The sequence below is a fragment of the Branchiostoma belcheri genome, unplaced genomic scaffold (genome assembly GCF_001625305.1).
Source record: "Branchiostoma belcheri isolate BF01 breed outbred unplaced genomic scaffold, Haploidv18h27 scaffold1, whole genome shotgun sequence".
NCBI classification, from domain to species: domain Eukaryota; kingdom Metazoa; phylum Chordata; class Leptocardii; order Amphioxiformes; family Branchiostomatidae; genus Branchiostoma; species Branchiostoma belcheri.
Window position 1 is genome coordinate 1,033,996 of NW_017802379.1, and position 20,339 is coordinate 1,054,334.

General features: G+C 43.8%; 4 protein-coding genes across 4 annotated transcripts; 3 read left to right on the forward strand and 1 right to left on the reverse strand.

Annotated features, from left to right (window-relative positions):
- Nucleotides 1–109: 109 nt before the first annotated feature.
- LOC109486489 lies at nucleotides 110–1,434 on the forward strand. Its single transcript, XM_019790685.1, has 2 exons — nucleotides 110–502; nucleotides 1,126–1,434. Exons 1-2 carry the CDS (start codon nucleotides 230–232, stop codon nucleotides 1,432–1,434), a joined length of 582 nt encoding a protein of 193 aa, XP_019646244.1. The 5' UTR covers nucleotides 110–229.
- Nucleotides 1,435–2,208: 774 nt separating this feature from the next.
- LOC109466548 (double-stranded RNA-specific adenosine deaminase-like) lies at nucleotides 2,209–10,374 on the reverse strand. Its single transcript, XM_019764284.1, has 13 exons — nucleotides 10,268–10,374; nucleotides 9,616–9,723; nucleotides 9,076–9,297; nucleotides 8,168–8,503; nucleotides 7,543–7,782; nucleotides 6,803–7,037; nucleotides 6,310–6,442; nucleotides 5,777–5,932; nucleotides 5,329–5,447; nucleotides 4,784–4,969; nucleotides 4,162–4,393; nucleotides 3,667–3,799; nucleotides 2,209–3,229 (listed from the first exon to the last, which is right to left on the reverse strand). The coding sequence occupies exons 2-13, from the start codon at nucleotides 9,664–9,666 to the stop codon at nucleotides 3,116–3,118; spliced, it is 2,157 nt and encodes a 718-aa protein (XP_019619843.1). The 5' UTR covers nucleotides 9,667–9,723; nucleotides 10,268–10,374; the 3' UTR covers nucleotides 2,209–3,115.
- Nucleotides 10,375–11,838: 1,464 nt separating this feature from the next.
- On the forward strand, nucleotides 11,839–12,654 carry LOC109487422 (all-trans-retinyl ester 13-cis isomerohydrolase-like). Its single transcript, XM_019791790.1, has 3 exons — nucleotides 11,839–11,918; nucleotides 12,177–12,301; nucleotides 12,550–12,654. Exons 1-3 carry the CDS (start codon nucleotides 11,858–11,860, stop codon nucleotides 12,652–12,654), a joined length of 291 nt encoding a protein of 96 aa, XP_019647349.1. The 5' UTR covers nucleotides 11,839–11,857.
- Nucleotides 12,655–14,412: 1,758 nt separating this feature from the next.
- Nucleotides 14,413–19,627, forward strand: LOC109466559 (beta,beta-carotene 9',10'-oxygenase-like). The gene is made up of 11 exons (XM_019764295.1): nucleotides 14,413–14,495; nucleotides 14,753–14,877; nucleotides 15,248–15,381; nucleotides 15,840–15,987; nucleotides 16,357–16,498; nucleotides 16,976–17,193; nucleotides 17,703–17,954; nucleotides 18,124–18,226; nucleotides 18,471–18,559; nucleotides 18,766–18,877; nucleotides 19,446–19,627. The coding sequence occupies exons 1-11, from the start codon at nucleotides 14,435–14,437 to the stop codon at nucleotides 19,607–19,609; spliced, it is 1,548 nt and encodes a 515-aa protein (XP_019619854.1). The 5' UTR covers nucleotides 14,413–14,434; the 3' UTR covers nucleotides 19,610–19,627.
- Nucleotides 19,628–20,339: the final 712 nt, after the last annotated feature.

Consider the following 20,339-nt stretch of genomic DNA (forward strand, 5'->3'; position numbering starts at 1 on the left):
ATATATATATATATATATATATATATATATATATATATATATATATATATACAGGAACGTAATTATAGTAGCCCATTGTCTGAGTGAAACTCACTGTGAGTGAAACCGGTTCACCGGTGACCAAGCAGAGTACATACAGGTGACGACGTCATCGTGTGTGTCTATATACTAACGTTAGACCGTAGAGGAAATACTAGTAACTATAAGAGCGGCGTCATTCAGGATCGAGATGCCCGTACAAGTCAGACGGACGACAACGGTGCCGGAAGGAAGCGAGGAAGAGAAAGCGCCCCTTCTTGGGGACAGACGAGACCCCGAAAGCGACGGCGGGGTAAGAGAAAAAGGGGCATCGACAAAGATTAAGTTTCAAGACGAAACGGAAACTACGGATTCGTCTGAGGCGGAAGGGGCAGAAGGGCCTGACGATGGAATTGGAAAGAAATTGAAGCAAATACTACGCCGGAAGAAGAAAGAACCGGAAGTTTCCAGTTCAAACCCGCAGGTAGGACATTCAGGAGATATTCAGAACATCTTGCCTGGGGTAAACTGCGATTTTGACCCAGTGATCGCATCTGATTCTAGGACCTACATAATTACTGCGAACACGTAATAGATAGGCATGATCTGAAAAGGATTTAACACAGTTACATTTTTGTTAGTAGTGGTTGTCTGTCGTTGTCTCAAATCCAGAAACAATTCATATCACACTCTATATATAACATGAAAATCGCCTTCCTGTACTTATAGATATCGTCCATAGCCGGAAATGTTCCTCATTTTGGGCACCTGTTTACTTTTACTTTCACATCGGGCAATGGGGAATCCCCAGTATTAGTAATGCTTTCGTATAGGCCAAGTTTTGTGTGCATAACCAGCCTAGTATAGCTAGTCGTCTTCTTCTTCTCGGGTCGCCATCCACTGCTACACTCCTACATCTTCCTGTGCCTGTTCTTAGGCGGTTGAGACATGCTCAGGTTGGCCATGCGTCCTCCGCTCCTGCAAGGAGGGATTCCTTCGGGGTGATGGTGATCTTGTGTGCGTCTTCTTGGAGATGGTGAGACCACATAGCTAGTATGAATACGTATATCAATTTATCAGTTTACTCAGAATGTGTTTGTCTTATAGCCCAGGCCAACCACTGGAGATCTCCTGCAGGCAGTGCAGGAAACTCAGGACATCATGCGGAACAATGTCGAGAATTGCTTGAACAACCATAACCGGAGGCTGGAAGATGCCCTGGAAAGAACAGAGCAACTGAACGACGTGGGCAGCGACTTCGCGAGGGTGTCCAGACGTGCTAGAGTCAGGATGTGGCTGAGGTCCAATAGGAGGGCAATATGTATCTGCACAGCAGTGGTTCTAGTAATAATACTAGCTGGTGTGATGGCCACTGTTGCAGTACTGATCAGTAAGGGAATCATCAAGACTTTTTAATTTCTTCCCCTGGTTATGATGAGAAAGACAGGGGAAGCTAAGTGCATTATATTGGACGGCTTCGCAGGCACGCGGTGCGGCGGCAGTTGGCTATATATATAATATATACCTAACGACCTGTTACACGTAGACTTTGCACATCTAACTGTAAGCGTTGTTTACAGCTTCATGTGTCTGGTAATGGAAGCAGTGAGCCCCACCCTACGACAGTGCTAGGAAAAAAGAGTTTTACCTTTGCCCTTGGTTGATTATTTGAATGCATGACTATTTCTTGTTCTTTTCTAAGCTGGCTTATGTAATCACAGGGCTTTTCAGATGTCAAATAGAGTTCCAATGCACTATATTCGCACCTGATTATTAAAAAAGGTAACAAAGCTTGCAACTGGTCTTTTCGCAATGTATCACGTACTTATATAAATATCGTCCATAGCTGGAAATGTTCCTCATTTAGGGCGTTTACTTTTACTTTCACATGGCAATGGGGAATCCCCAGAGCGCAGTATTAGTAATGCTTTCGTATGTGCCCAGTTATGCAGGGATAGCTAAGGATCCCTACTAGTATGTGTATAATCAGCCTAAGCTAGTATGTACACGTACGTATATCAATCAAAGGAATTATGGACACTGAGTGTCTTGTAACCATGAAAACCGAGTGTCTTGTAATGATGGAAACTGAGTATCTTGTAACCATGGAAACTGAGTGTCTTGTAACCATAGAGACAGTGTGTCTTGTAACCATGGAAACTGAGTGTCTTGTAACCATAGAAACAGTGTGTCTTGTAACCATGGAAACCGAGTGTCTTGTAACCATGGAAACCGAGTGTCTTGTAACCATAGAAACAGTGTGTCTTGTAACCAAGTATGTTGAATGGAATCAATGTCACAAGAAGAAACGTAACATAAGGATCAAAAATATTTCTAATTGTTCAGTCAGACACAATTTCTCTAATTAAGATATTCCATTGTACTTTCTGGGACTAGCTTAAATTAGAGGGATCTGTAAAACCTGCCAGAATTTCTGCCTTAATTTCTCTACTGGCCTCTTGACATTATGGATCAACACAACAAATAAGGTTTTGAGAAAACAGATAGCTTTAATATGATCATGGTAACAAAATAAAACAAAACAAGAAAAACCGTTTGGTGTTTCTTTCCTACTCTGCTGCACCGAATCTTTGAGCGAAACAACTCACTGGCAACAAACTCTTTGCCTTCACGTAATACCACCTCCAAGCTTTAATACATGCATCTTGGAATCCAATGTTGGCATTCAAAAGGAACGATGGATGCACAAAGAAACTATGAGTGTCAACCCAAAAGGAGAAGACCACCCGAAAACAGGCAAAGAAATAAATGGCTGCATGGACTTGACCTGAAGGCAATGCCTGTGGAAAAAAAAAGTATGGAAATGTTTCATGCAATGCTAAGTGAAAAGGGTTTTGCATGTTGATGGTAGAACTAGAAATGAGGTGTGTGATCTCTTGTCGTCCAAAACATGTATGTTTTTTTTTTGTTGGATTTTTGGTGTGTTGCATTAGAATTTTGCCTGTTGCAGAAGATGTCTTTTCTGACATAACATTTGCAAACGGGATGTGAAACCTTCTATGCACGAATACGACCTTATATGAGAGGTTCGACCTTAAATTACGGGTTTTGCGCACTCTGTCTGTGTACTGTTCCTTTATTTCTGGAAGTGCTCCTCTTCCTGTGGTTTGCTCATCCAGCTGCCGAAGCCCCTTCTGGTCAGGTGGTCGTACAGCTGCCGCTTGGCTTCCTGGTAGTTCTGGCACATCATCTGGGAACAACGCAACAACAACAGTCAACATCAGAACTGGTTAGCCAGGAAAGTCGCCCCACAGGGGAAGGATTCATCCTCTGCCTGCAACGATCAGACTTTGTAGTTCGCACCAAACTGTAGAACAACCGTAATGTGTTGAATTGATAAGGTTTATAGAGCATTGATACTTGCGACTGCCATCAGAGGTTGGACTGGTGTAAAAAAAGATACCAGTCCAAAAAACGTCCGATAAAAAGGCCCCAAAACACACTAAGGATAAGCCAATGCCCAAACCTCTGTTTGGACAGTATTTGATGCACACACATGGGGGATGGAATCCTACTATTCTTGATACGTGTAGTGGGCGTCCCATGGGGACAAATAGGGATTGAAACCCAGAACCTTTAGATTCAAATTCAAGGTAATGACAAGAGCACCTTATACTATATTTTTACCTTTGCTTGGTTGTAGTTGCTTGCTGTGGCTAGGTCCTGCCTCCTGGCCAGTGCACACATGGCCCTGAAGCGCATGAGGTATCCTGCCTTGCTGAGCCGACTGGCACCCAGGACACCCGTACGGAAGGGAGACCTAACAAAAACAAAAGGTTGATTTAACAACACCACACAAGATAGTTGAAAAGAGAAGAAAAATGGTATCTGTGTAATCGGTCAAGGGTGGCAGGAAGTAGAAATCATACCTCAACAGCTACAACAAATACATAAGAAATCAAGCAACTGGGGGAATTCTCTGGAGACAGTCTCTTGCTTCCTTCTTGAAAAAAAAGTATCTGTATAGCCAGTATAACCCCCCCTTCAGTGTAACACACCAACTTAACTGGCACATGGTGAGGCAGCAGCTAGCTATATTACACCGAACGACCTGTTAAACCCAATCTTTGCAGATATAACTGCAGAGGTTGTTTGAAGCTCTCTATTTCTTCCCATACTGACGTCTCAGTGCTGCGCCCAGTGTCTGTGTTAACGATCTCCAGTGACTCGTCCCCCTTGCACCAGTTCAGACTCAGCCTCCCGAAGTCGCCGACGTCCGGCAGGCTCACGTTCTCCGTCACCCGCCCGAGCCGCGGGTGGGTGTTGAGGTACTCGTCGGGCAGGTCTGCCGAGATGTGGTCGTCGATTCTGCAGCACAGGGCGCGGGACAGCTGGCCATGGTCGTAGTTTGTACCTGAGGAATCACAGCAGTACACAGGAAAACTGGATAGATTTTGAAAACTGTCAGATGTTTCAAGTAGCATTAACTTTTTGTCAGTAATAAAGGCACAAACAAATACTGACGACTTTGATTTATGAACATGCTTTTGTTTTGACACATCGGATTTTATTTTACTGTTGTCAACCTTTTGTTGCTTGACTACATTGTAAATGCATTGGAAAGCGGCTTTTACTGGCTGTATGGGCTACCCAGCTGTTTTATGATGAAGTAAATACACAAAAAAATACCGAAGGTGACAGAGGACAGGTATGCGGGCTCGATGACAGGTACCTCTATAAAAAGCAGCCCTTATGGCTGAATAGAGCAACTTCTAGTGTAAATAATGGCACAACAAACACATACCGAAGGTGACAGAGGACAGGTAGACCGGCTCGATGAAGTGGCTCAGCAGAGCTCCCTGCAGACCCAGCACGTTCCACTTGGCCAGCTTGTCGCTGCAGGACATGGTGCCGATCTGACCCGCAGCCTGAAGCTGGTCCCAGGTGTAGGACAGCCGGGCACCCTTGTTCAACGGTCTGGTACTGTAACCTGAGAAATAAACAAGTTCAGCAAGAATGAGTATGGAGAATTTGCAATATGTGGTAAGGCCTTGTAAGTACAAACCTCACACACATACAGTGTCACGCACTCACTTAACAAAGTTTTACAAAAGTTTATCAATCAGCCCAAATTATAACACTTCAAAAACATTTTAACAAGGAATAAAACAATAGTACACGCACCAGTAGCAAACAAATTGGTACACAATTTGGGTGTACATGCACCCAGTATTTTCAGTCCTTATTTTGAATAAAAGCTGACACTTGCTCAACTGGTCCGTGAGTGTAGACAGAGTGAAGAAAATGCAGAGTACAGATGTTTATGGCTGCCCCTACTTGTGTCCTTACCAGCCTGTCCCTTGATGGAGAGCGCACCGTGCTGACTGTTGGCAAATGTGGGTCTGTGCTCCCCACTGGACATGAGAGACAGGTCATCCTCAGTCACACGCACTCTTGTGGGGTCATCCCTGTGAAGGAAGGGACAACGTAAGTCTTGGAAAAAGTCAGGATACAATTTTACTACTGCTGGGGGTACTTCCTGAGTGGTACATTCTGAGTGGTGCAGGTAATTTTCAACGTTGGCTGCACCAGTGCAGGTATGCAGAAAAAAAGAATTTCAAGCCATGTCGGCCTTCTTGTCTGTCTCTTGCCTGAACCTTGCACCAAGGAGAATCTGAAAGTTCTGACCCCGAGATGAAGGGTGTGTGTGGAGTGCTGGAGAGTGTAAAACAGACTGGTGATTCAAGAAGAAGAAAAAGCCTTGCCAGCCCTAGACCTATAGTACAAGCCTGGTGACCTGGTGATGTGTGTAGCAGCGTCTCCACATGGAGGCGTGGTCAGGTACAGGTGGAAGGACACGCCCTCCTTCAGGACCAGCAGTAAGGAGTCTGCGTGTTTCTCAAAGATGCTGCCGCAGCCCTCCAAGACATTCTTCAGCTCCCGGTACAAGTACCTGAAGAAAAAGGGGAGGTTGAACAAGGTATGAATTTTGTGAAATAAAGGGGATGTTTTTCAGTTCTCAGTTCTAGTACCTGAAGAAAACTTACGTGGAATAAAGGTAACGAAGTAATTGAAACATACGTACTGTGTTTTATAATGCATCTGCCTATACATGTACATCCAAGTCCAATGCTGCTAGACTAGTAGTAGTGCTATGTTTCTTAGAACTACTGCAGAGTGGAACTTGTTGCCAACAAGCAACAGGGTTCAGAGTGTGTGATACTCTATCAATAGCAAAAAGCAGGATAGAGAAAGGAGGTTGACAGAGTATATGTGGTGCCCCAACAGTCAACGAGACCAATGGAAGAAGATGATGATGATGAAACTAACCTGAGGAGGGACCGTCTGACCACCACCTCGGCGTGACAGTCGTTCAGCGTTCGCCCGTCTGTGCCGATGTTCTTCCCCATCACACAGGAGTTTCCTGTTCCCATGGCAACTACCTCGCCCGCATCCACTCTTCCTGTGGAGGAGACAAACATTCATGACGGATTTTGAAAAAAAAAGGAAATTCGGAAAATCTATTAACTTTTTCAGGTGAATATCCCAGTAACTATGAAAGATATGACCAAATAGAGACAACAAAATGAAGAGGAATATACTTACCAGCAGGTAATAAACAACCTGACAATGTTTTCAAGAATCACGGATATCTGTGATTAGATGTTGTTTGCGTACAGAGAACTTTGCTCAACAGTAATTCACTAAACTGAAGAAACTGCTCAGGGAAGAGAAATAAATTGTGTTTTAGGACAGGTTTCATTTATTGTTTGACTGATACTAAAATTGAAATGACCGCAGTGAATGCAGCCTTCTGTCTCACCTTTCTTCACAATGATGACAGCCAGGTTCCTCTCCGCTGACTTCATCTCCGGGAAGGGTCCAGCGACGGTTCTCTGGAAGAACGATCGCGCCATCGCTGCCACCATGTCTGCGTGCGTGGGCAGTCCCGGGACCACGGGGGGTATGGCGGAGGGGCGTGGCCTGTCCGGTTCGGGCCGGTCCTGGCTCTGTTGTTGCGGCAGCGGCTGGATCTGCTGGGGGAGGTACACATTGGCCTGCAGGGGGAGAAATACTGTTTTCAGTGCTCTTCTATATTGCCGATGAGTCAAAATTTTGTTCTGCAATTTGGAGGTACTTTCTGCAAGCCTCAATGCTACATCTCAAACCAATATTGTCATATACATGTACTAAATTTGATCCAAAACGCCAAAAATTTCTAAGTCCCCCTAATTACATATGCAAAACCACAATAATTCCACTATACTTAAACATATCTGATCCAAATTCACATCTAAGGGGTATATATAAGCTTTGTAACCCATAGCATTACTGTATCATTATTTCTTTATTATCTCTCTCGCTTAATTATTCTAACAGTTCCTCAGATATGGACAGCAAAAATATGTGCACAGCGTGCTGTCTCCTTGTGAGAACCATTGAAAACCGATCCTGGCTGACTATTTCATTCTGCAAAATTTTAGATTTGTATAATTTTTCATCTGCAATATTGAAAATCTATCTGCAATTTGCAGAAAAAGCAGGGTTATTTCAAACACTGGCCTTGTTCTGGTGGGGGATGACGGTTTGTCGCCCGTACTGGTCGTGCAGCTTCACTCCCTTCGGCTTCCCGAAGTTCTCCACGTTCCCCTCCTCGATCCCCAGGAGGGTGGACAGGGTCAGCTTCGCCGCCGCGGCCTTGGCGTCCTTCTTGGTCCTCCCCTGGCCGGGTTTGAACGGCCTCCCGTCCATCTTAGCCTGGTAGGCAAACTGCGGGCAGTGCAGCGGCCCCGTCCCTGCCACCTTGTGTGAATCATTTGTTACACAGTCATGTATCATTTTATTGGCATATATACTGTAATCATTTATGTTTAGTAACCGAAGGAAAACATATTGTTTTTGCTCAGTTTCTTCTTCCTCTTCTTCTCCAAACAGTGACCTCTGACCTGAACCAATGTTGTGTCTGTTGCCATGGTAACTAGTGTTGGGTTACATCATGTTGCAATTTCAAAGCAGGAGGGATTTAGACTCCTGTGTGACCATATATGAATGTGTTTGGGTAAGAATTAACAGAGCAGACCATATGATATGCAAAGGTAAACATTATGCATTTGCTTTGCAAATGTTACCTTTCTAGTTTAATTATGTATTTTTTGTATCTGTGCAGATAAAGTAAACAAAAGCAAACCTCGTTGAACTCCAGCTTGTGTCTCCTGAGCTGGCAGTACTCATTCAGCGCGCTCACCGGCTGCCGGCGCCCGTTCAGGAACCCGTCGATCAGCTCCTGCGGGATGTCCTTGGGCGCGGCGACCCTCCCGGCGTCGGGGTAGCTGGTGTACACGTTGGGGTTCTCGCTGACGAACACGGTGTCGTACCGGGCAGGCTGGTGGGCGTCCCCGGCAGCTGAGGCAGGCTGGGGTTGGGTGGAAGGGCCTGATGGTGCTGCTACTGCAGCTGGGCAGTTGGTGGAAGCAGCGGTGGTGCCATTCTGGAGGCCTGTGCGGGGACGTGCTGCTATCTGGGGCTTGGAATAGATGGGACCCCAAAAAAATATTCATACAGTATTTTGCAGTTGATTTTCATATTAGTATTTTTTATTACTTATGAAAACTTTTGCAATTGTATTTGTGATAAAAATTACTTCCTACATTGACTGATAGCCTGACTAAATCGCGCTCCTGGCGGCCGCCGCCCTAGGTTGCCGCCCCCAGGTGGGGGTCATTAACGTCCAGCCGAGAGCTTGTATACACAGGCTACATTGACTGAGATCAGTATAAATGCAGTAACTAAGTGTTGGTCCATTGATAAATAAAAAAATGCTTATTGCAAATTACCACAACAATAACCTTAACACAACTCATCTACCCACATTGTTGAATAGACGGAAATACAAGTACTAGTATGTAGTTTTCCTGTGTATCTGTGTTCCTATTTATCGTTATGGAAAGAGTTTTTAAACTCTAAAGTTAAAAATTTTTCCAACAGACTATCAAAAGAAGCTAACTAGCTCTCTGGTGGTGATACACAGAGGACTTGTGTTATTGCTCAGAAGAATCTAGCAATCCTCACTCCTCAGCTATCCTTTTTTTTTTTTACCTGATTCTGATTGGGACTGTTTCGTCCCACCACAGAAGCGAAACTCTGGCCTCCGCCCCAGGCCCCCCCAGAGGTGCCCCACGCAGACTGTGCCTGTGGGGAGGGGGACACCACTGCAGTCGGAGAGGTCGTTTGCTGACTCCTTTGTCCACTGCCTGAACTTTCCACCACCCTGGGGATGGTGTTGGGTCGTCTTAGGGCTTGCCCAGAACCCCCAGGTGCCTGTGAGGAAAGAAGAGTAGATGTAACATATTATGATATTTTCATTTCATTCAAATTTTCACTTTCTGTTAATGAAATTTTGAAAGTTATTCAAGCACTTAAGAGGACTAAATGGTCAACAAACTTATATCTATGAAACATTATTTTGAACGTCAATCTAAAGTAAGACATAGAACTGTGTCAAACCCTTGAAACCTTTTAAAAGCTTTCAAAGTCACTGAAGCTTTTCCAAATTTTTCCTAAATCCCAAATAACACAATGGGCAAAGACATTAATTTACACACAAATTACAGTATATAAATCCTTGTGCTTGCATACCTGCAGATTTTGCTGCTGCTGGCTGATCTGATAAAAGAAGTTCTTGTCCATGGCTGTGCGGCTGTGTGCGTGATCTGTCAAAAATCACAGCTCAAATTATGTTTCTCTCTGAAACAAGCAAACATAGAAGTACAAATGATATAAACTGAACCGAAATATACCAACAGTTTACAAGCTTAACATTACATGTGATTAAGGTGAGGACAAAAAAAATATCAATAATACGTGTCAGGTTTGGTTGGGTATGCAAAGTATTGCAAATTGGAATTTTTTGACAAATTAGTGTCATGTTGCCTTGGTATCTGGTATATGTCAGAAAAAACGCCCCCCCCCCCTCTCGGCCTGGCAAAATCAGTTCTTTGCCTTTTTGGTGCGAATGGCCAACAACTCAGAGTATAGCGGTATGCAAAATTATTGAATGTTGATTCATACACCGTCTTTCTTAAAAGATCCTGTAGCTCTGTCTAATAAAAGTTAGAATTGCTAGCTGTCAGCCAGACAGATCGAAGAAAACACGCCGCCATTTTTCTTGGAACAGAACTTTCTCCAACTCTCTCCAAAACAAACAACATTCTCGCCTTTTCGGAGTTTACTGCGATCTTAAAAAAGTAACAACTACAAGAACAAGACTTTGAACGCGAAAACAACTCACCACTGTCTTCTCAAAGCGGTCTGTTTTGCAGAAAATGTTCAGTGTTTCGCTGCCTTAGGCGACAAACTCCTCTAACTTTGACTCGTGAGGGATGAATCACAATAGGTGCAGAGACGGAGGTCCGCATGCATAATGCAACCTCATTGGTGATGCAAAAATATTGATTCTTGTAACGAAAACAACACGGGTAATTCTTTATTTATCTTGGATTTTGAATCATGACGTCTTGCGTCGATGGAATGTATAAAATGTCGACACTACGATTTATCATCATCTATTTCATGGATGGTCCCTCCACTTTGGAAGAACATCTGGAGCTAATCGTCAAGCACGCAGATGTGTGACTCCGGCTCTTTTCCGCGTTTCTTTGAGCATTATGTCTTTGTACTGGCTCGTTTTTGTCTCTTTGTATTACAGTCTACACGATTAAGCAGTCGGGAAACGCTACAGCATTTATTTCCGACATTTTCGCGGGATTCATCAACAGATCTGCCTTGGTGAGTGTGGGGAGTTGAAAACAAGTTTCAGTCTGCCTGGGTTCAAATATCTGCAATTCGAAACAATGTCGCAAGGGGTCGCCACTGACAGGTCAATGTACTATTCGAGGTCGTTGACCTGCAAGTTGTTTTGGGTCACTGGCTTGGGTACAGATTTCGACTCGACTCGTCTGCGTTATGCCACAAGGAAACAGTCTGGAAATAATGTGTCAGACCCCACCCTGTCATCCAACCTAGGTAGGCATTGCATGTTATCATCTCTGCAAGTAACGACAGTTTATGATAAGTCAACGCACACTGAAAGGACAATCTTCATGCTTCAGTCTGTGCAGCTGTCAAAATGTGAGTTGTGACATAATTTTGCTACAACTAGCTATTAGCTTAGGTGCAAATACTTGAAGAAAGAAGCGAGGTCGTCGTTCAGTCATAAAACGCTCGAAAAGTTGAAACAGCTAGTTGTCATACTAAATGTTATATTTGAACACTTGCCATATGCATATTTTTGTTTGTTCTGATTTGCAGAGGGACAAATGACCTGAATCCTTGGCTTCTGCTGAAACCGTATGTTCAAAGTCCTTGTCACCAAGACAAGCGCAGGTCGACTGTCAACATTAGTGGGATCTGTGGGAGGATTCACCTTTCTCTACAGATTAAACCCTGGTATCTGTGTTATACCAGGTAATATGTCAAGTTCTGCCACTGTATTGTATTTTTATGCTTACCCTCACTCTGTTTCATCTTCTTCTCCAAACACATAAGGTCAATGACCTGTCACTGGTCCTGTAACTAGTGTGGTAGCAGACACATTTGTGGTGTTGTGTTACATTATGTTGCAAGTTAAAGAGGCTGGTCAGTATAATATAGTAAATGAAAGAGGTCAAGGCAAAAATTCTGAATATTAAAAACCACTGCAAATTTCAACCTCTACTATCATCTATTTTTCAAAGGGTGATGTGGAACTTGTGTTCAGATGACATTGTCAGAGCAGTGTGACATTACCTAGATTTTTCCACCCAATATCTGCTTGATCTTCTTTGTCTTTGTTATTAATGGCTAAATTCCCTTACACAGAACCTTAAGTCAAGAGTCTGGAATGGATGCTCTTTTTAAATCAGTGGAGGAGACAGCTGAGCCCTTACAAGCTGATGTCAAAGGTAGGAAAGGACTTCCATATAGGTTTTTGCTTCCCCTGCATGGTCATGGTTTCCTACTGTTGCTATTATCATTATTGTCTATAAATTGTACTCCTCACATCTCTGAGTTTCGTCTTCCTTTGATAAAACCTTGGGGTGGGGGACAGGGCAAGGAATGTCTCATTAAATGTATAACATTATGGGAATAAACAGCTTTCCATTTTAACCATGTACATTGTAAGTTAACTCTCTCTCCTTCTACATTGTCTGGTCCAAAAGGTCAAATCCCGGAATGGCTGAAGGGCAGCTTGCTCCGGGTCGGTCCTGGAAAGTTTGAAGTCGGCGGCCAGTCCTACAACCACCTGTTTGATGGCCTGTGTCTCATTCACCGCTTCAACATTGAGGTAGGCATGCCGTATTGTGATACATGTACGTGTATACGTAATGTAATTGTGGACATTTGTATCGCAATCTTTACTATAGACTTAAAAAAGGAACTACCTGTACATGTAGTATACTATTAGTATAAGATTAGTATAAGATAAGAACATTATTCAGTGATGACTGTGTAGCCTATGCATATTATTGATGTAAATTTACACCAATCCTGTAAATTTCCACTAAAATGTTCTTTTCACCACGCATTACACAGGGTTCAAAGGTGACGTACCAAAACCGTTTTCTGCGGAGTGACTCGTACGTTCTGGCAGAACAACAGAACAGGATCGTCGTCTCCNCTTCACCCTCACCGCGGTAAGCTTGGATCGTTACCTGGTCATATGCAACCCCCTACGCGCTATGTCGTATTCACCAAACTCGCGGGTGAAGATTGTAATTCCTTGTATCTGGGCATCCTCCCATGGCAGGGGCAGCGGCTCCGAATTCCTTCTTCACCCCTACCCCTGCCTGATTACATGGCATTTTCTACTCTACGACCCGATTCCAGGGACACGCTCTCAGCCAATCACGTATCACAGAGAAAATCTTCAACGCACTTCACATTAATATTTATGAGATGCGCTAGCTATCGGAACCAATCATGTCGGCTATTCAGTGACAAATAAAAACAAACATGGCGTCGTCTCGGGAAGAGAACTTTTGCGATGCAGGCCGCTGCGGGCGTCGGCGGGGCGCTAGCGTGTGCTGGAGGCTGCGCGCGGATCCCGCCGAGCACGGGGAAGGTGTTAACTCGGTGACTTTGCCCCGCACGGCCTCCCCAACGCGTTAACGGGCTCGTCACCGGGCGGCGGCGGAGTCGCCGGCGGGGAGGGTGACGTCCCTTCGCCGCCCAAGTCAGAAATGGGGTCATGCCAAATAAGGCAAGCTCATGAATATTAATATTCCTCGGGTCGTAGAGTAGAAAATGCCATGTAATCAGGCAGGGGTAGGGGTGAAGAAGGAATTCGGAGCCGCTGCCCCTGCCATGGGAGGATGCTGCCTTGGTGAGTGTGGGGAGTTGAAAACAAGTTTCAGTCTGCCTGGGTTCAAATATCTGCAATTCGAAACAATGTCGCAAGGGGTCGCCACTGACAGGTCAATGTACTATTCGAGGTCGTTGACCTGCAAGTTGTTTTGGGTCACTGGCTTGGGTACAGATTTCGACTCGACTCGTCTGCGTTATGCCACAAGGAAACAGTCTGGAAATAATGTGTCAGACCCCACCCTGTCATCCAACCTAGGTAGGCATTGCATGTTATCATCTCTGCAAGTAACGACAGTTTATGATAAGTCAACGCACACTGAAAGGACAATCTTCATGCTTCAGTCTGTGCAGCTGTCAAAATGTGAGTTGTGACATAATTTTGCTACAACTAGCTATTAGCTTAGGTGCAAATACTTGAAGAAAGAAGCGAGGTCGTCGTTCAGTCATAAAACGCTCGAAAAGTTGAAACAGCTAGTTGTCATACTAAATGTTATATTTGAACACTTGCCATATGCATATTTTTGGTTGTTCTGATTTGCAGAGGGACAAATGACCTGAATCCTTGGCTTCTGCTGAAAACCGTATGTTCAAAGTCCTTGTCACCAAGACAAGCGCAGGTCGACTGTCAACATTAGTGGGATCTGTAGGGAGGATTCACCTTTCTCTACAGATTAAACCCTGGTATCTGTGTTATACCAGGTAATATGTCAAGTTCTGCCACTGTATTGTATTTTTATGCTTACCCTCACTCTGTTTCATCTTCTTCTCCAAACACATAAGGTCAATGACCTGTCACTGGTCCTGTAACTAGTGTGGTAGCAGACACATTTGTGGTGTTGTGTTACATTATGTTGCAAGTTAAAGAGGCTGGTCAGTATAATATAGTAAATGAAAGAGGTCAAGGCAAAAATTCTGAATATTAAAAACCACTGCAAATTTCAACCTCTACTATCATCTATTTTTCAAAGGGTGATGTGGAACTTGTGTTCAGATGACATTGTCAGAGCAGTGTGACATTACCTAGATTTTTCCACCCAATATCTGCTTGATCTTCTTTGTCTTTGTTATTAATGGCTAAATTCCCTTACACAGAACCTTAAGTCAAGAGTCTGGAATGGATGCTCTTTTTAAATCAGTGGAGGAGACAGCTGAGCCCTTACAAGCTGATGTCAAAGGTAGGAAAGGACTTCCATATAGGTTTTTGCTTCCCCTGCATGGTCATGGTTTCCTACTGTTGCTATTATCATTATTGTCTATAAATTGTACTCCTCACATCTCTGAGTTTCGTCTTCCTTTGATAAACCTTGGGGTGGGGGACAGGGCAAGGAATGTCTCATTAAATGTATAACATTATGGGAATAAACAGCTTTCCATTTTAACCATGTACATTGTAAGTTAACTCTCTCTCCTTCTACATTGTCTGGTCCAAAAGGTCAAATCCCGGAATGGCTGAAGGGCAGCTTGCTCCGGGTCGGTCCTGGAAAGTTTGAAGTCGGCGGCCAGTCCTACAACCACCTGTTTGATGGCCTGTGTCTCATTCACCGCTTCAACATTGAGGTAGGCATGCCGTATTATGATACATGCAAACATATGCCATATTGTAGTAATGTCATTGCTTGATTTCTATTCCCTGAACTTGGACCTACATGTATAATTATAGATATGCATGTTTACATGTATGTAATGACTACTAGATTGTAATTAGATGTATACATATAGAACAAGTTTCAGACTATGACAGCCTAGGTTCTTTTCTTATTAGACTTAAAAAAACCCTAAGGGTTGCCTTATAAATGTAGTATTATGTAGCATATATAATATGGCATTATTCAGTGTTGGCTGTGTAGCATATGCAAATTATTGATGTAAAGTTACACCAATCCTGTAAATTTCCACTAAAATGTTCTTTTCACCACGCATTACACAGGGTTCAAAGGTGACGTATCAGAACCGTTTTCTGCGGAGTGACTCGTACGTTCTGGCCGAACAACAGAACAGGATCGTCGTCACCGAGTTCGGAACAAACTCTTATCCAGACCCCTGCAAGAACATCTTTTCAAGGTGAACAAGAAACCGAAGAGCGTACAGCTAGATTTTTGCAAACGTCCTGTTTTTTCAATTGTGAAATTCTTGCTGATTTTCCTGCTGGCTCCCACAAGGCAACAGATATGCATGTACATGTACATGTACATGTATGTATAAGGAAACTGAAGACTTTCTCTGAGACCTTCCTTGGACTTTATTCAAATTATTGTCAGTGTCCCTGACATGCCTAGCATGTGGAAATAATTACGGAAACACAAGCAAACACATTGAGACAACACCTGCCATACACGAGGTGAAAATGTTACTTGACAACATGGCCTAGCTTTTAGTTCCTTGTGTCAGGCCACTGTAGGCTGTTGGGGTTTGACAGCACTGCCTGAGATACTGGTGAATTACTTAAAGTCTATTACTCTAAGTTTTCTTAGATCCAGATCTTGAAGTTTTCTTCTTAATTGTGACTGTTTTTCTCCCAGGGTGTTCTCCTACTTCTGGGACACGTCTGTCCCCTCAGACAACTGCAGCGTGAACCTGATGCAAGTCCGAGATGAGATCTACACCATGACGGAGACACCGATGATGAGGAGAATTGACCCTCAGACACTGGAAACAGACCAGGAAAAGGTAATGTTTTCTCTTTAAGAGGCCAGTCTGCAGTGTTTTGGTATGTTCTTTGAATGAATCATCTCACAGTCTTAACCCAGATGTAGGCAAAATTTTGTTGCTGTTATTGTTGCATGGTACTTTTACTTATGTATGCTATGCAAAGAAGCCTGGGGGGCCATTCATTTTGTTACATCCTTACACTTCCTGACCCAAAAAAGTTTTTTTTTAGGTCAGTGAGTGCAAGGAGTCTGAAGTTTCAGGCTTAAGGACAGGCTTTATAGCAAAAGTCATAGAAAATATCTTTAACCACAAGAGAGAGAAATGACCTGCATTGGCTTGCAAGTACCTATACAATGAGTCATGTAAAATCCATCCTGTTGTCACCAGGTGGACCGTTCCAAGTATGTGGCCTTGAATCTGATGACTGCCCACCCCCACACAGACGCAGATGGAACGATCTACAACATGGCATCACGTTTTGGAAAAGACGGCCTCTTTGGCCTGGTGAAGATGCCCCTTCCCGATGAAGGTATGTGCCTGCTATCATCATATGATTTGGCTAGTAGTACGCACATATACTGTCTAACCTCAGTCTATAGTGAGTACTCGTGGAACTTGCTTACAGTAGACATCATAGACAGGATTCTTGATGCCCAGTGTAGGAACCACGGAAAACCTAGGGGCGAGTAGAAACATCGAACTCCTGGCTCCTGGGACTGCCGGAAATCGAACTGGTGCTGAACCCAGGCAGCCAGCTTATGAAGTAATGCACAAACTGCTGCTCCACAAGGTCCGGACCCATCGGACTGGGTGACACTCTGGTGCAACCACAAAAACAATGGCCACCATTAATGGCCAGGTGGTCCTTGTGTAAAGGTGGTCACTTCCTGTAATAATTCAAATTTTTTAATCGTTCTGTCCCTGGATAGAATTTTGCTGACCGAAACATATTACAATGTGGAAAAAGTTGTTCCAACCATTCCCCCATTATTTCCTTGACCTTCAGGTGAAAGGAACAACCCAACCCAAAAGGCGTACATGGTTGCCAGTGTCCCGCAGGAGAATAAGATGAGGCCGAGTTACTTCCACAGCTTTGGTCTGACTGAGAACTATGTTGTCTTCGTTGAACAGCCCATGTACATCAACGTGTGGAAACTGATGTTTTCTAAATTCATATCAGGAAAAGCAGTGTCTGCTGCCATGGAGTTTGACAGCAGCACTCCGGTAATTTTCTTTTGCTAAACATTGTTGCATACTAAAAAAAGTACAGTTGCTGTCGTATACAAGTGAGGTTCTCTTTACACAATCACAGTATGATCAACGACGCCATCTGGAAAAGGGGTAAAAAAGATCATTATATTGCACCCTGATGAAAGCAGCCAAAATGTTGAGGAGTAAATTGACAGTGGTTGTAAGGTAAAGTAAAGGTAAGCCTTTTTAGGGGCAGTGGGTTCTAAGTCCACTTTGTCTATGGTATTGAAAGGCGGAGACCTTTCCTCTCCTTACGCAGCCTTAACCTCCCCAGCTGAAGTCAAGTTCCTATTTTACACCTGGGTGGAAGGAGTAAAATCGTGTTAAGTGTACCAAGAATGTGTCTAACCAGGAATGCCAGTGACCTCACAATTCAAAACCACTGTGGCTGTACATGTGTAAAGAACTTACCAGCACTATCTCATACATGTACAATGTACATCTCTACCAACTCTATCTTATATCTCTACCTCGCCCCACAGACACGTTTCCATGTGATTGAGAAGCAGACAGGGCAGGTGTTACCCACAGTGTACCTGTCTGACTCCTTCTTCACCTTCCACCACATCAACACATACGAGGAGGAGGGACACCTAGTGGTGGATGTCTGTTGTAACGAGGAAGGAGACAGCGTCACCAGCTTGTACCTGGAAAATCTGAGGGGCGGAGAAGGCACCCTACGTGACAGTATGATTGAGGCCAGACGCTATGTCTTGCCTCTTCAGCCTACTGAGGTAGGTTTGAGAGCAGAGCTGATCAAGGCTATTAGGGCATGAAATGAAAATGGCCAAACATGTCTTTGCCTGGCCATTGCATTCTGCTACTTAAAACAATTCACATGCAATTTACTGCTATTTTCATCAATTTAGAACACTTCACCACATCTGCTTTTCTCTCTGTCAGGCTTCTGACCAGGATAATCTTGTCAGTCTGGTTGACACGGAGGCTACTGCAGTTCTTCGAGATGACGGGACTGTTTTCTGTACACCGGAAAAACTTTGTCCAGGTACATGTATGACGACTTACCAGCCCTAACAGTCCTTATTTACTTTCTGTTGGTCTCATAATTTTCAGATGTTATGTTAGAAAAGATATTGCCTGCAATAGGGAAAGTTCTGAATTGCAACATTGACCACACAAAATCTCCTGAAATGCTAGCTACCTTGGTCCATAAGAGTTTGATTTTTGTTAGAATAAATTTTTTGATTTGAAAACAAACCATTCATTTCTTCCATGTTGTTTCATGCCAGGCACTGTGGAGCTCCCCCGTATCAACTACGACCGCTACAACGGGAAGAAATACCGCTTCTTCTATGGAATTTCAGGGCAAATAGATCTGGTAAGAGTCGGGCATTGTGTGAAGGCCATGGAAGTATCTGTATGGATTGCAAGAACGTCAGGCTATTTTGGTTTCAAATACAAACTTCAAATAAACTGCAAAATTTACATAATTCTGCAATAAATTGGCATTGTGTTTATAAATCAGATAATCTATGTGACTGAATTTGGATCAGTATTCAATTGAATTGATTTGATTGCCTACAGCTTGTAAAGGGTGATGCCCAGACCAAGTCGTCAAAAGTGTGGAAGGAGTCGGGGTGTTACCCCTCCGAGCCTGTCTTTGTGCCGGCACCAGGTGCCACTGCTGAGGATGAAGGTAGGTTTAGGGTAAAGGTTAGGGTTTACTAACTACATAATGTAGTTAGTGTACTAATCCAAAGGTAATGCATGGAGTTTTGTTAAACTGCCTTTAAGTTGGCAGAGCTGAATCAAAAGTATAAATTGCTGTATTATTCTTTACATTACACAGTCACATACATTGTATAACCTGCATCAATAAAAAGACAGTAAATACCGTAGATAGTATGTGTCTTTTCTGTCAGTGAACTGAACTGGTCCGAGATCAGTTTCACTGTCACTTTTTTTTTACTTTTACACCGCAGTACACCACAAGTACCATGAATATTGGTAATCCATTGGTGGACATCGTTTTTAGAGCACGATTGTCTTCTTGCACCCTGAGCTATAGATGGTAACATAGGATGATCCCTTCCAATCATCCAGACCCGATCATCCTGTGTTACCATGGCTCACCGTCACCGCGAGAGGGCAACTGCAATTGTCCTGTACCGCAAGTTGGTTCGAATTTTAATTTGTGTGTTCACAAGGCAACAGCAATTTCAGCGAAAACTTGGTACTGATCAAATGCCCCCCTTCTCCCCCAGGAGTGGTGCTGTCCCTGGTGGTGAGGTCGTTGACCGGTGAGGACCGGGCCGTGTTCCTGCTGGTCCTGGACGGACAGACATTCAGCGAGCTGGGGCGGGCCGAGGTGCCCAGCCCCGCACAGGCCTGCATGACCTTCCACGGCATCTTCCTGCCTCGTCTGTAAAGCCTGTTAGAGGCTATCAGAGTGTACTCTCCAAGCAGAGGTTTGGGTTATTTTTGGCATGTTTTTAGACTTTTATTGGGTGAATTTTTTTCACCCCCCCCAAAAAAAGTTCCAGTGCAAAAAAGAAACCCGATAAAAAATCCTCTGCTTAGAGAGTAATCAGAGTGGGAAATATTTTGAGGGATCTTTCTGCCTTGTTTGTAGCAGCTCAGTAGAGTCTACCAGGCTTCAGAAGTAGAAATTGGCCACAAGCAAGGGGTTGGCAAATATTCCTTGCATCCTGTATAGCATGCTAGAGGCTAACAGAGAGGGATTAGTATTTTGAAGGATCTTCCTTCCTCATCTGTATAGGAGCTCAGTATCCTCTACCAAGCCATGAGGAGGCAGCAAATACTCCTTCAGCAGACCAACTCCCCAGGCATTTTATGTGTCTATTCGACCAATTTCTCATCTTTCCAGCTGCTTCTGAAGCCTGATAGAGACTATAGGTTCAGAGGTTTGCAAGACCAACAGTGCCTTATTTTAGTATCTCCCTCCATCCTGTGCAGACCATCAGAGAGGGAAACATTTTGAAGCATCTTCCTGTATTTCCTGTACATGTATCACACAATCTATGGCTGCTAGGGTGGTCTAGTCTGGTGTCCAAACCTTATTTTATTTTGTATTAACCTTACTTTATTACTTGCGTGAACATTGTATCCTGAAATTAATTGCTGTGCACATTTAAGTG

Bases quoted from the DNA above. Each gene is read 5' to 3' on its own strand.
- LOC109486489 (XM_019790685.1), top strand. From the start codon at position 230: ATGCCCGTACAAGTCAGACGGACGACAACGGTGCCGGAAGGAAGCGAG. The intron at 503-1,125 runs GTAGGACATTCA...TTTGTCTTATAG, and splicing joins TTTCCAGTTCAAACCCGCAG to CCCAGGCCAACCACTGGAGA.
- LOC109466548 (XM_019764284.1), bottom strand. From the start codon at position 9,666: ATGGACAAGAACTTCTTTTATCAGATCAGCCAGCAGCAGCAAAATCTG. The intron at 8,504-9,075 runs GTAAAAAAAAAA...ATCTATTCCAAG, and splicing joins ACAGTCCCAATCAGAATCAG to CCCCAGATAGCAGCACGTCC. The intron at 4,394-4,783 runs GTATGTGTTTGT...GTGATTCCTCAG, and splicing joins CCTGTCCTCTGTCACCTTCG to GTACAAACTACGACCATGGC.
- LOC109466559 (XM_019764295.1), top strand. From the start codon at position 14,435: ATGGATGCTCTTTTTAAATCAGTGGAGGAGACAGCTGAGCCCTTACAA. The intron at 17,955-18,123 runs GTAGGTTTGAGA...TCTCTCTGTCAG, and splicing joins TGCCTCTTCAGCCTACTGAG to GCTTCTGACCAGGATAATCT. The intron at 18,878-19,445 runs GTAGGTTTAGGG...CTTCTCCCCCAG, and splicing joins TGCCACTGCTGAGGATGAAG to GAGTGGTGCTGTCCCTGGTG.